The sequence below is a fragment of the Lagopus muta genome, chromosome 8, assembly GCF_023343835.1.
Source record: "Lagopus muta isolate bLagMut1 chromosome 8, bLagMut1 primary, whole genome shotgun sequence".
Classification (NCBI taxonomy): Eukaryota; Metazoa; Chordata; class Aves; order Galliformes; family Phasianidae; genus Lagopus; species Lagopus muta.
In genome coordinates, this window is record NC_064440.1 from 23,273,430 (window position 1) to 23,288,734 (window position 15,305).

Sequence of the window (15,305 nt, forward strand, 5' to 3'; positions counted from 1 at the left end):
ATTAGTTTCTTCACTTATTTATAATAGCTGTTATCATCCTTAGTTATGGACCTAGGCAACCTTGTACAGACAGCTGTTCAAACCAGAACAAGCACTCTGCCATTGGTAGTGTAGGCTTCCAACTGAAGTGAGATGACAGGTAAAACTAAGCAGAGCAGATGTAAGACAAGCAACAGGGAAATTATTTTTGTTTTGTATTCTATATTTATAGCTAAATGTAATATAGAATAATATATGTAGCTTCTTTACAGGTTTAATGAATATCATTCATTTCTTATTACCAGAAAATGTAGAAAATATTTTGGAGCAAGCTTTTAATGTAGTGAAAGAATCAAGTGTTTCTTACAGTGAATGATTTATCAGAATACATAAAACACAGGCTTCTGGTTCTGTGGTATGCACTGTAATGGCAAATACAGCAAACACTGGGCTGTTTTGTGGTGTCTGTCTGACTTATGGCACACTTAACATGTTCATCTGGTTCAGATGTGGGGTTCCACGTGTCCTGATTGAAGAACATTGCAGAATCAACTCAAATGTGCTTTGTTTGTGCTCTAATACACCAATGGAGTGAGCAGAAAGGCTTGCCAGCTGCGTGTTCAGTGGCATTGTGGCTTAATGCCAGAATCCAAATGTTCTCAAAAGATACTGTTGAAATATTTACAGGCTTTAGAAAGGCTAAGCAGCTGCCATAAAAAAGAATGAGCTGCTTTAATTAGTGAGCTTTTCTTGGTGAAAGAGTTTTATGTAAGGAGGGAAGGTGGAAGCAAATAAACATCAAAGCATGACCACCTCAACAGTAAAGATTACAAACCTTTTTTGCTGTTGTTTTTTTTAATAAAAAAGTAATTTGATCATATGGCATTTACTATTCATCTTGTAATAAAAGAGAGGATTCAATAGAGGAAGATTGGGACATAGAGCAGGAAACACCGATAAATGAATACCGAACATGGTTAATGTAATAAAGGCTGTTTTAAGTTAGGCATCTGATTGTGAGACAACTCCTCCATGCACCTGCAGCCCTAAACTTAGCAGTTAGGTTTCTGTGCTGATAAAACAGTTGTATGTAAATGATAATCTGATTGAGGGCATTCCTGAGTTTTGAATGGAGACAGTGAATGTATTTGCTTTTATTTATTAATGTAAGGAAAATGAAGTACTCATTTTATTATCAAATAACCAGAATCTGCATAAGAACTCTCTAGGAGCTTGCTAATAATACATTTAAGAACAAATAAGGAAGCTAAGGCAGAGGTTAACAAGTAGTGCTAACTAGAAATAAGAATTTAGCAGTAATGCCAGAAACATTTAAGAGAAACAAAATGAAAATAAAGCAGTTTAACTCCTTTAAAAAAGATTACAGGATTATTCTTTTGGTAATTGTTTTAGGAAAACGTTGTACCTTCATATAGTTTTCTAGGAACTTTTGCTTGAAATGTGCAAGGAGAATTTAGGAACTGATGAAAAGATGTTTGGAAGTTATGGGAAATTCTTATTCTTAAAGCAGCATGTGAAGTAAATACTGTACTGTAAACTGACAATACATATGAGACATAAGCCCAGGATTTCCAGCCCGTAGGTTTTGTAGAAAGCGGTTATGGTAGATGCAGGCTCCTTATAAGTTGCTTTCCCATCTCTGTTGATACGGGCTTGGCTAATGCTTCTAATTACACAAAACTTGTGTTTGGTTTACCTGTGATTTTGCTGAGCTTCCGAAGCTGTGGGGAAATGCAAGTTGATGATGGATGAGCATCAAGCAGGGAAACAATTTTATTTATGGAGTTCCTTAATATATATGTGCTTTTAAACTGCTGCTCTAATTAAATCTGGTGTTCACGTACTTTCAGGAGCATACTTGGAATTTAAGAGAAGAAGTAGCGAGGTGAAAAGTGTGTATCTTTGGTATAACCTGAAATTCCAACATGGTCCCCAGAGTGGCAGTGAGTATGCAGGCTCAGGTATGACTGCACAGTGTTTTTCCTCCCCAAGACTGCAGCATTCAAAATACCGGATAAGCAAAGCTCTTTTTTCTTAAGAAAAAGCAGGGTATGGGGAAGGAGCGTGTTATTTGCAAAAATCTGACTTCGTCTGTGGTAATCATTTAAAAATGGTGCCACCTGAAGTGCATTTGGTGCCAAATAGTTGCAGGTGCTTTTGAAGAGCTAATTTGAGGGAGGTTGTACCTTCAGTATGTCGTTAGTGCTGATAAGGCTGAGAAGACCAAAGCAGTTAGATCCATGGCTAAAGAAATAAGAACTTGCTTTAGGTGATCCATACGCAAAAGAAGTCTGTATCGAAGTTGCACACGGGTTCTCCTCAGCGTTTTTCTGTATCTACTGGAAGACTTGACAGTATCTGGCTATTGATATGGTGAAATAGTGGGTTGATATTTTGGCTGTTTTGGCACCATCCTGGTTCCCTTTGGTCCATCTGTATTCTTTCCTTGTCTCTTACATCACACTGAAAGTTAGAAGCTTGACAGAACAGACACTGGCTTTGTGCTCTTGCTGCAGCTCAGTGCTTTTCTTATTTAAATCGATGACGGAGCTCTGGAATTTCAAAGCTGTCGAGCATTAAGCCCTAAACCTTTATCAGGTTGAATTTTTGTTAAATTGGAGATTATCCTGACACGGCAGATTTTTGACATGTTGAAGTTTAGTAACCTTTAAATTATTCAGAATGCTCCTTATTCCCTGATCTTTAAAACACAGCTTCCAGCTGTTAGTGCTGCTGGTTTGTTGTGCCAGCTTCGATGTGGAAAGAGAAAGTTAAAGGCTGGTGCCATGTCATGGCATGGAGCAGCAGCCTGTGCTGCAAGGTGGGCAGGAGTGGGTCTTGCTCTGGTGCTGCCTCTGAGCTGCAGCTCAAACGCAGCTTTAATCAATAACTAAGTAAATAAATGAAGCTTTACTTCCATTTTAGTTAGAAATCTGTTTGCTTTTTTTTTTTTTTTGAGCACTGAAGTGGAAAGGAAATGGAATTCTAGCTCTCAGCTGTAATTTCTTTTTTTCTGTATAAGATTTTAGTGGCAGTTTCTAGTTGTTTTTATACTTTTGAAGAGAGAAGGAACATTCAACATTAACTTTCAGTTTATGTGAGCGAATTCTATCTTAAGTGAAGGTTGTAAGTGTATTTTTGGTCTAAAAAAAAAAAGTCTCCATGTGAAACAGAAGTTTTGAACTTATCACAAACTTGTTTGCATCATGGGTCACTTCAGCTTCTGGTTAGAAAGCATATGCCCTCTCTTTTCAGCTCCAGAAATTGAACTGATATCTGCATGCTTATATGTGTTTTGAGGAAAGAGGTTCCTAGTTGCTACCGAAGAGCCTTTCTTTAGCTTTCAATTCAAGAGCTGATTCAAAAGTAAATATTATGGTTAAAATGAGTTGTGCCCAAATGCAGTTTCTTTTGGTAATTAGAATTGATTTCACTTCTCAAGGCAGTTTAGCCAGTATATAACAGTTTATCATGTCTCTGATTAATTCTAACTGTATTGTTGATTCTTCCAGGTTCTGCTTTGGCATTTTACTGTTTTTAAAGGTTTGCAAAAAGCATCAGTGCTCTGACACGCGTGGTGTGGGCCGCTGGAAGATCTTATGCTGAAATTCTTTGTTGTGTTTGAAAATACGAAGAGGAAAAGGTGCCCTTAAACCTGCTAATGCCCTTGTGAGAAGTTTATCATTCACAAGGCTGCCCAATTGCTGCCTGCAGCCTACCTGGCCTGGCTGTGTTGAGGGTCTTCAGCCCCACTTGGTCCTAATGGGGCTGTGTCCATGGGGTGCAGCCCTGCTGGCTGCTCTGGTGCAGTTCAGCGGCTTCAGCTTCCCAGTGGAGCCCTGTGATCTTTGCCCTTTTCTGTTGCTTTGCTTGAAGCCCTGGTAGAGCATAGTACTCCACAGCCACAGGTCTGGAGACTTCTAGGAGGAGGCCTTCAATGCCAATTCTGCCTAAAATGCATTCATTTAACTTAGAGTCAGCTATAAGAGTTACAGGGAGTATTATGAGTTTAAAAAAATGTTTTCACTCATGTAAAAAATTCCGTTTCCTGTTGACCTTTTTGCCCAGACAAACTATTTACTGGGGAAATGACTGAATTAGAAGCTTTCTTTTTTGTTGTTCATTTAATCAGTTTTAATCAGCCTTCATAAAGGGCAGGCAGTGCTGTTGCCATTTGTAGGCAACTTAATGTATCAAAGAAAAGAGCCTGTCCCATGTTAGTGTTGATTGTACTTAGCTTCATTTATTTTTATTGCCTCAGTGTTGCATCTGCTGTTGGAAAAATCCTTCTCTACATTAAGTGGTGCAGTTGGTGAGCACAGAAGTTGGCATTAGCATTAGAAGCTTATTTCCCAGTTATACCAAGGTAAAGGATGGCTTGCTGGAGTTCTAGTGCATTGAAATGTTGGACCGTGTAAGAAACTTGCTGATTGGCACTGCTTAGCTGCAGTGTTTTACACAGTGTAATCCAGTGTAGAACCAGTGTAGAAGATCAACTGATGTTATTTAGCAACCTTCTTCATTCAAGCATAGTGCTAGCTGTGCTGGTCAAATGGAAAAACCACAACTGACACTTCTGGGTGTGCTTTTATTGCTGTACCTGTTGGCACACATTGTAGTAGAGCTTGTACCTGGCAGTGTTTCATTTTAAAGAGCTCTGATGACTATTACTGTGCTCTGAGAATTGTGTACAAATGGAAGCCTAAAGGTTGTTTAAAAAAAAAAAAGTAAGGAAGGAACTAGAAAATGTTTTCACTTTGTGGTGCTCTGAGCTGCAGCTTATTTAATAGGCTTAAAGCAATTTTTTTCATTAGTGCAGATGAATGATTGTTCCTTGAAGTTTTACGGGTTTTCATTGCAATACATTGAGTTTAGAAGCTTAAGCTCAGGCCCTATGTATCTGTGACTTGCTTCACAATTTTCAGATAAAGGGCTTTGAAATTTGTTTTTCCTTCCAGGTTTGCATATATCCTCACAGTGCCACATCATTAGACTGCCTGTTAAAGCTTGGGTTGTGTCAGCTTATTGCCCTGAGGGCAGATGGTTAATTTAAGTTGGGGTTTTGCTTCTGGGAATTTTGAACCTTGATGAAACATCTTTCAAAATTTTCAAACATGTAGTTTCTATATATGAATTGTTATTCAAATAAGATGCACAAATCTGTCTTGCACAGAAGTTACACAAGCTTCTGGAAATAAAAGGAGTGCTTAGGATTATGACTTAATAAGCTGTACAACTTCCAGAACCAACATTTTCTTTTCTTTATAATGACTGTGGAGTTCTGGAAGGCGTTTTATTACCACCTATGTCTTTTCTTCTACATTTACTGCTGTTGTACAAATGAAAAGCTTCCCTCTGTCTTCCTTGCTGATCTCCCAGGTCATGTCTGCACGTGTGTGTGGAGAGAGGAGGTTGGGAAAAGATATCAAACTCATTGTTGATCACAGTGTCCTTGTGATATATTGTCAGAATGTTGATTTGTAAGCTGTGTCTTAAAAGTGTGGGACATCTTCAACAGCACCACTAAAAATAATTTGGAGCTGCTGTCTGATATACAGCCTACAGCTACTGGTAATCTGGAAACAGTGATGAAGAGAATGTATTGCACGGGCTCCGCTGCTTTTGCTGATAATAAGGCTTTTGAGTATTAAAGATGCTTTGTGGCCTGACAAAATTCCACTTCTTTCTTCTGTGGAGAAAATGAAATGGCCAACAATTTGTAGAGAATTGAGGTTGCTGTTCAGTGATTGGTTGCTCTCCAGCCTACTTCCAGCCTGTGCTGTGTGGTAATGCACATTTTTGAGGCTGTAGTATGTACTGTCTCAAGTTAAACAATTAGGTCAGTTTGTATTCTGCTGTTAATTAAGTTTACCACATCTATCATGAGAAAAGAGAATAGTTGAAAAGGGAAATGGGAAGAAACCCACCAAACTCAAATGTCAGAATAAAGGGTAGCAGCTGACCTTGAAACAGTGTTCAAGTGCAGATGCTGGTTTACATCATGCACAGGAAGTAGCTGGTGCCCTCAATATCTGTTTTTCTTATAAAATTAAAATACCAAAGCAATGTAAAAAATTTTTTTGTTTTGTAATCCGTCATGCTTCAGTGTGGGAAAATATAAAATGGCTTTGAATCAAGCAGGCTGCTCTTCAGAAATGTATTTATTTAGCTGTGTAAGAGGGAGGCATGCTTTTATCTGTTTTGTCACAGGTAACATTTACTTACACTATAAGTTTGCTTTCTTAAAAGTGTTTCAGTAAAGCTGAGATTTCTGGTGGCTTTCAGCCACATGCTGCATGCAATGGCCACTGGTCACTGCTAACGTAGGAAAACAGAAACCTGGGCCAGATTCAAAGTTCGAAAGCTGTTTTTAACTTTGGTTTCTAATGTATCTGTGAAAGCTTATGTATCTTCACTTGGAGCAAGGCAATTGAGTGTGGTCACCTTTTTCTTGGGATGATTACTTACTCCTAGCTCTGTATTCTGTAGTCTGTATTTGTGTTCATTTCTGAAATGGTAGTATGCTTATATGGTTTATAATAGAGATGTATTTCTTAATGCTTCTTATGTAGACTCGGTTGCTAAATGACCTTGTTTGCTCTCTTTTTCCTCCAAGCAATGTTGAGTTCATGCTATTGCCTGAGAAATTTCTAGATTTTGAACTCAAGTGAGTCTATTATCGTGTAAACTGTTTTCTACTACTACATACCGGTAGTTATCTCATTTTGTTATCAAAGCCGATTCTTTTAATAACTCAATGTATAACCAATTGGCTGGCTGGGGTTTGAGGTGGAAGGGAGCAGAATTAAAGGCTGCTGCAGGTAGTGGTCAAATGGTATTGCAGCTCTTGCTTTTTGTCAGTTGACTGTATGTTTAGAAAGCAAGAGCTAACGGCAATGTTTACCTCATATGGAGGAGTTACAGTGGTAATGCAAATGGAGCTGTGTGTGCACTGCAGCTCAGTAGTAAGTTTTCACTCTTATTAACATCTGTGTCCTGTTCTTGCCATCTATGTATTTACTTTCTTTTGTATTTTCCTTGCCAGTTTTTCTTCTGCCACACGTCTTCATTGATAGCTCTGCAAAGGCATTATTGTTTAAAGATAAGGAGATTCATTTAAACCTTAAGCTTGAAGTAGATTTAGGCTCCACCTATTATTGAAAAGGAGCAAGCAGACATTTAACATTTTCTTCTCTTTTCTTTCGTCCAGAATACTTTCTAAAGCAATTCTCAGTCAGCTTCCTTAGTTTTTCTTGATCAAATACCATTGAGATTCTTACAACAGTTTACCACTGAGTTTCTTACAACAGTTTACTATCAACAGCTAGAGATGAGTCTCAGCTGTGTCAACACTATTTTAGTTTTGGAATACTAATTGAATCCTTTTAATGATTCATGTTCTATTTCAAGGAGAACTTGCTCATGCCAAGAATATCAAAGCAGTTCCTTCAACAGGAAAAACGTCAAATAGATCCTTTTTTTCCCTCATGCATGGGTATTATCATGGCTGTTAACTAAGCAAAGTGCATGTATGTGATTATGACCAAGTTTGTTTGTTACTCTGCCATAGATGCTATTGCCTTGTCCTCTATAGCCTTAGCTATGTTGTAGTTGCCAAAATAGCATCTTATTTTAAATTGTCCTTACAAGCCTGTGAAACAGCAAGCATGTGGCTAAAATAACCTGTGTGAATTACAGGGAAGTTACAGCTATAAATACACGAATATTTTTAAAAAGCCATAGTACTGTTCAGCACACTGAACAGTAGGAATATAAGTGATTCCTAAGGCAAAGCCAAAGATGTCTGAGGACAGCATATACTGTTACTTCCAGCCCCGTTCAGTTTGGATATTAGTGAGCAGTAGTTCTTGCCCATCTTCTGGTTTGATTTTTTTTCAACGTGTTTGATCTCTGAAACTGATAAATGTGCATTCTGTACTCACCTACTTGAGATGATCTGTTGACCTTTGTAGCTTAAGCCAATAGTTTAGAAACCTTGAAATTATTCTTTATCTGAACAGCTTTCTTAATTCTGTATGTTGCAATTTCATCTTGATTGCTGTTAATAGGTGTACATCTAAGATAAGTAGCTCTATGCATAGTAAACATGAGGATAGGTTTGCTTCAGGCTTGTAGACCACAATGTCCTTTCTTGGGAAATGTTGAAGAGAAAAAGAAAGGGGAGGATGACTTAAGGAAAAATTGTGAAAGGGAAATAGAAACAGGAACGGGAAGAAGGAAGATTATGAAAAAGGAGGACATTAGGAATGAAAAGAAGAAAAAGGAGGAAAAAATCCAGAGAAAAAGAGTGAGAAAATAGAATGAAGATAATAAAAGCAAATAATCAGATGGAAGAGATGCATCAGCTTTATATAGGTTGTCACTGTATCTGAGTGCAGTTTAGATATAATAATGATAGTGAATTCTGTTTTTCTGATACTTGCTTGAGTTGAAGGGGTCTTGGGAGCAGGGAAAATGGTCTAATATGAGAAGGGGATCCCTGTGCTTAGTAACTGTATAAGGCCATGAGGAATTATATGTATCAAATTCCATGCTATCGATAAAAAAATATGCTAGTGATTTTGTAAAGTTATGTACTTGAGATAAATAAAGGTTATTGGAACTGGTGTGGGAGGGGATGTTTGTAGGCTAAAACACTTCAATTGGCATTGATACCAGTAAATGGAAACACCCAACTAATGAATAGATATGCAGAACAAGATTATCACATAGCACAATATGTCTGAGAAGCTCAAAGAATAGAGCTTTGTGAAATCTGTTCTAAAAATTAGTCTATTCATTCCTTTCTCCCAGCTGAAATGTGTTAAGGAAAGAGCTTTCTGTTCAAGTTACTGCTCCAGACTTGCTGATTAATGACCTCAGGCACTGTATTTCTTAATGTTCTCTTACCCTTCTCCTTTCTCTTTTGTCTTTTTTCCAGAAAGATCCAGATTACCTGAAGCTTTGGTTGGATAGTTTTGTTTCTAGCTATGAACAGTTTTTGGATGTGGACTTTGAGAAGCTGCCAACTAGGTATGTAGAATTACAGACCTGTTCACCTTTGATATCTGAACCAGACCTGGATGAGAGCCCAGTTTCTTTCAATACCAATACTGCTTTTAAACAAAAGAAAGTTTTTTTTATTGAGTGGCACTCCTGTTCCTCTGAAGGTCAAAATGGGTTGGGAATGATGAAACTTAGGCAAATACCGGTACTTGCGTTATATCAGTGATGAAATCAATATTCACTTGTTTTTCCTCGTAGAAGTATAATCATTTCTTGTAAGTTTTTGGAATAAATATTCATTAAATGTTGCAGGCGAAATAATGTTAGTATCAGTGCTTGGTTTCTGTAGCAGTAGTGACTGAACAGAGGTAAGATCTAGGTAAAGTTTTGTAATGTTATTGTGGACTGCTATAAGAGGAAAAAGAGATAAAATGATCTAAGTTTTAGGTGCTTTAGCTAGAAAGTTTTTAATTAAAACACACAAATGATAAACCTCAAAGTTCAGGAACAGAAGTATTAATGACTCGTTGCTGACTGCAAATATGGAAATATAATCATGAGATGGGTATTAAAGTCTAATTTCACATTTCTGTATTTAGCATTTAGAATTTGTTGAAATTTCTGTGCACTAAGGCTAACTTTTCAAATGAGGAATAGAAACTTAACTCTGTATCTTTTCTTTTTTTTAATACATCCTTGTATGATTTAAGGGTTTTAAGAAAAAAACAAGTGTTACAGAATTCAGAAGTCACAAGAACCAGTTTCAGAGTTATAGCCGCTACCACTACCAGAAAGAATGGCTCTGTGCATAATGCTTCTGTCCAAGCCCTGTTGAAATCAATGGAAATTCTCTACTGGGCTTTGGATCAGATCCTGTTTGAAGTGTAAGTGATAGCCTCCACTGTTACAAGGAAACAAAGAATGCTGCAACTGGATCTCAGTGGATGAAAACAGGGCACCTCATCTACTTGTATTAAGATATTCTTAGCCATTATGCTAATTCAAAGTTTACAGTGCAATTACCAATGTCAAAAATCTACAAAAGTCTGCCAGTTAATTCTTCTTTCAGAAGATGTTTGCTTTGTAGTGAGATATCAAAATGCATCCTACAGTGCACAGTTCAGGAAAGCAAAAACAGTGAAAAAGTTTGTTACCCCTTGTTTTTTCTTGTTTTATGTGCTCATGAGTTTTTGTTGTTGTTGTTTCTGTTTTTACAGCAACATAGTAAAAGATTAAGCACAAACATGGAGCTTAGCTGTGCTGAACAATGGTAGCATCTTCATTGCATTAAATAATGGGTTTGTGAGCATAAAAATCCAGTGTTTTTGTGAGGTTAATGACAGGATTAGTGACTTGGTCTGGAAGAGTAGGCCTGCACAGATTTAGACTCATTTGTGTAACAGATGTAGAGAAAATATATCAAAATAACATAGAAACATTTTCTGCCCTTGTTGGCATTTGAGAGATAATCGGGCATGTCAAAAGTGGCATCCTTCTGGTATTTATCCATTTCAATTGCAAGCATTAACACTATGGAGCTGATATTATTGAGCCTGCAAAAGAGGAATATGTAGGTCAGAGTGGAGCCACCTGTTTCCCAGTGTCTCTTCTCTTGAGGCCAAAGGGACCCCTTGGACTCAGACATCTAGGAAGAAATCAAGTTTGCCCATTGACATCTGTGCCAATGATCTCAAGTTGCTCTCCTTTGTGAACAGAGGTAGTGCGGAAATCATAGAAGGAATTGTGTACTTTTTTTATTGCTTTCTCCCTCTGTCAAGTGCACAGTAGTTCAGAACATCCATAATTGCTAGAATGGGGACTGATGTGAGCCTGCTTTTCCCTTATGTGAATGTTGGAGTGCTTGACAGCTAAGTGCTAGAAAGGCCTTATGTACTGAACAGCAAGTGCCAGGAAATGATGAACAACTGTATAAGGATAAAGAAGTTCGTTCAGATTGCTGGGCAAAGTTAACCTTTTGGAAGGCAGCTCTGGAGTTATGTCAATGTAAAACATGGCACTTTTTTAACATATAAGAAAACAATACTTCAGAAATGTAGTTGAAACTATTAGCCTTTTTTTCTGAAAGAAAGACTCTTAAGTGGCAGTGTCACTTGCTGATGTAATTGATAAGTGTTTCTTCATTGAATTAAAATACAACATGTCCTGAAATATGTTTTGGAAATAGAAAACTTTTTACGTAGTACAGAACTTGGCAGTTTCTAAACTTGAAGCAATGAGTGTATCCAGTGAAATGATTTGGGTTTTGTAATAAATAGAGTTTATAAGCATATAAACATTTTACTTACATTTTTGTGTATCTTCTGTATGTATTTTTTCTGTATATTTAAGTGCAATGGTTCATTAATGGTCATTACAGTGATTTTTTTTGTAAGAAAGTGAAGATACTGCACAAAAAATAACTATGCTGACAGCTGTGAGCACGAAAGTCTAATGTGTGTCCATTCTTTACCTAGAATAAATAAAAAGTAACCCCCAATCCTCTCAGCAGTATTTACACATTTACCAGCTCATAGGAGGCTTTCTTTTTTTCCCCATCACTAATGGAAGAAATTGTTCTTTGACTTAATACTTTCAGAAGCAGCAATATTATCTGCGCTGTTGTGATTTATTTTCTGGTTTTGGTTTGTATGCTGTTAAGCAGAGAAGCTTAAAGGAAACGTATGTCAAGTACTGCACATGCCACACTGTGTTAGTGTATGGACTCTAAACCCCCAGAAAAGGATGCGGAGATCACCAGAATAAAGCAGATTACAGTTACTGGAAACTGGTTGCTGAAAATTGAAGCCTGGTTTTCACCAGCTTTTGTTCCAAAGTGCTTGCTCACAGCTTTAGTGAAGGAGAGGGGAGAGTACTGCTGATCTGAGCTGTAATTGAATGAGTACAATGTGAAGACTAACTCAAGTTCCTTTCAACCACCTGGGTTAGCGATTTCTGTTGCTGCATAGCCATGTTAATGTAATGCAAGGATATTAGAAATTAAAGAATCCAAAAGAACAACCTACAGGAAAGAAGGGTACAGACTCCTTAGCAGGCTTTGTGGTGATAGAACAAGGAGAAATGGTTTCAAGCTCGAAGAAGGTAGACTTAGGTTAGATGAAAGGAAAAAATCTTTCACAGTGACTGTGGTGAGGCACTGAAACTTCTTGCCCATCAGCCAGGTTGTTCTTCATGCCCCCTTGCTGGAGACTTGCAAGGCAAAGCTGGATCAGGCCCTGGGTAACCTGATGTAACTGTGGTGTCCCTGTTCACTGCTGGGCAGTTGGAGTAGATGGCCTTCAGAGATGACTTACAGCTCTTAAGGATTCAATGATTCTAAAGTGTGAACATATCTCATTTTTGATGTATGGTTGCAGCAAGCAAACAAGAGTGTCAGTTGTCACTTGAGATTTTTTTTTTTTTTTCCTTTTTGAGTAGTAAGTTTATGCAACCAGTCTCATTAAGAAAAAACAGCATTACACATCTACATATTAAACTTCTCAAAATTTGTAGTGATACAGTAGCAGTTTGCTGTGGGGTGGGAAGAAGTTGTTATTTAATCTCTGTAGTATGCTTGGTTTGAGTAATACCAGAAGATGAGCGTTTCTTCTGTTTTTCTTGCACAAAGCATTTAAGTTGTATATAGCATAGACATGTAGAACACTCTTTGGTACGTGAGGCATGGAGGGGGAAGGCTGTTTGCTTTCTTACAAAGCGTTTCATGATCTTACAGAAAAAGAGACTTGTTGGCCAGTTTGGGCAAGTTACTTCTGATATACAACCTCAGCTATCAAAAATTATGTTCTTAATACAGAGATAGTGAGTTCACAGATTATTGTGAACAACACTTGCAGTCCCAGAGGGTTTGAATCCACTGGAATTTTGGGGATGAAGTTGCTCAGAAATGAATGTTGCGTTCTTGACAGCTGTGTTGGATAAAAGCAGGTGCTCTCAGTTTTCTGGTTAATGTCTCTTTATATGAACCTAGGTTCTATGAAATCTCTGTCAAGGTTTTCCAAATCCCTTGTGCTCTTGTGACTTTTTTCTTCATTTGGTTTTCACTGATGTATTTCTACAAATGCCTAATTTTAACAAAAATAATATGCAGGAGTGCCTAATATTCTTCAGAGCCCTATCTAGGCTTGATAGAGTTGTTGCATTTAATGCCAACCCAAGTCTTTTTTTTCCTCTCCTAAAAACAGTGAGATACTAGGTGGATAAAACCAATCATGTAGTGGGTTAACAATACGCAGAAACCATTAGGGTTGGGCCAGCCATTCATGCAGAATGTGTATGCCAGGAGTCAAATGAGCTGCTGGGAGCTCCCCCTTCTGTACGTTCAGACCCTGGTTTTCAAGTCTTTAAGCTCTATGAGCTGGTTGCTTTTGGTATTTAATCTTATTTTCTGCTGGCTTGAGTAGTTCGTGTAAGAAAGGCATGAAGTTTGCTGTGGATTACTGCCAGCTGGACTTCAATGTCTACTTAGTTATTGGCATCTCATTTATTTTAATCTTCAGTGGAAAGTTGAAAACTTTCCCTTGTGTTTAGTTTCACGTTTCGTTCTGCTGTGTCAATCCTCATAGGAGTTTCCCAGGCCACCTGATTACTACTGAAAATCATGCCATTTCTCTGTGGCAATTCAAGCAGGTAATCTCAATGGAAGAGTATTTAGGAATCTGGTTAATGTATTCCTGGTGCTTTTTTTAGTTCTTTAGTGTTGTTGGGGAAAAGAAAGCTCATGCTGGCTTATTGCCAGCAAGCATTTCCTTGTAGTTCACTAGGAAGTGCTTGTGAGAAATCAGTTGCTGCATTTCTGTAACCTTTTTTAAGCAGGTATATTGCAACACTACCGAAGCACACTAAAAATAGATGATAATGTGTCATTTGCATGATTATGAGCTGTGTGTCTGTGGTCCTTCTCTTTAGGGTGGATGACATCCCTCCAGGAATATCACTGCTTCCTGACAATATTCTTCAGGTCCTGAGGCTCCAGCTGCTGCAGTGTGTCCAGAAAATGTCAGATGGATTAGAAGAGCAGCAGCAGGCTTTGTCACTTTTGCTTGTGAAGTTCTTTATCATCCTTTGCAGGTATTTGTTCTGTTCGCTACTTCAATAAGGCTGTTGTTTTGTTTAACAAATCGTTAATGTAGACTTTAGATTCTAATCATTTATGCAATGTGAACAGATGCTTTCCAGTAGAATCAGAGAAAAGCTACTTTTCATGGCCTTCCAAGTAAAGGAAAATGAAGAAAACCATACAATCTTTGCTCTTTCTATTCCATTTTTCATGGAAAAGACACAATTTTGCAATTATGCAAGATATATCTATGTGAATTCAAGGCATAGTGTACGTGGTATAAGAAATACTTCTAAAGGGAAGTTGCACTCTAGAAAGCACTGAATATTAAAGAACTTGAATGATAAACATACAGGAAGAACTGTTTCACATTCTTAACATGCTTGTAATTCCATAAATAGCTTAAGGATCTGACTTACTCTATTAATGCAGCTGGCCTCTGAAATTTGCACTTAATTTTGTTATACTGTCCAAGCAGGTAAATAAACTGTTTTTAGGGATCTATTCCTCCTTATTTCTTCATTCTTTTATTATAAACTGCACTGAATAAATAAGGGAATAAAGTATATGGTAGGGATTCTCCTTTGGCGAAGTATTTAACAAGCTTTTTTTTGAGTCCTTTTGTTCTTCTTATCCTTACAACAGTACAAGTCTGCAGTGCAGTGTTCAAGTATTCCAGAACATCAAATAAAGCTGAATAGATGGTGATAGTTGTGTGATGAATTACCAACTATTATCTTACTCAGTTGCTAAACAGTTCTCCTTATGTGATCACATTAGTATCTGATCTTTGTGATGTCCTCAAAGTGGGAAATAGTGTGTGTGCTATTTTGTTACTGTTGATTTGCTTAGTGTTCTAAAATTTTTGATGTTTCTTATTTGGAGAATTTATAGTACATATCTGCCTCTAGGTAATATATTTATTAAAGTATTGGAAAGTGTGTGCAGCGACAGTATCAGTCTCCTTGTTCTAGTAATGTGGGAGAAATTAAAGTTATTGCTTCTGTTATCACATGCCATTTCTGACCTCTCTATTTAGAGTGTCCTGGGAATCTATTTTATCTCTGAAACACCAAATTCCAGATAGAGTTGACCTACAGCAGGGTGACTCAGGCCTTTCTTCTCCTTCCTTTTAAAAGAAAACTTGTGTACTGTGTTACAGTGGCAGAAATAAACATTTGAGTACATCCAGTCCTCTGGGGAGTGTTTCTGAAACGCTTATACA

General features: G+C 37.6%; 1 protein-coding gene across 9 annotated transcripts in view; it reads left to right on the forward strand.

Moving 5' to 3' along the window:
* Positions 1 to 15,305, forward strand: part of NBEAL1 (neurobeachin like 1) — a 76,357-nt gene that overhangs the window by 8,439 nt on the left and 52,613 nt on the right. For all 9 annotated transcript variants that reach the window (XM_048952827.1, XM_048952833.1, XM_048952834.1 and 6 more), the window contains 2 exons: positions 8,942 to 9,033; positions 13,930 to 14,091. In XM_048952827.1, the coding sequence (XP_048808784.1) occupies positions 8,942 to 9,033; positions 13,930 to 14,091 (254 nt within the window). The remainder of the gene's footprint in view (positions 1 to 8,941; positions 9,034 to 13,929; positions 14,092 to 15,305) is intronic.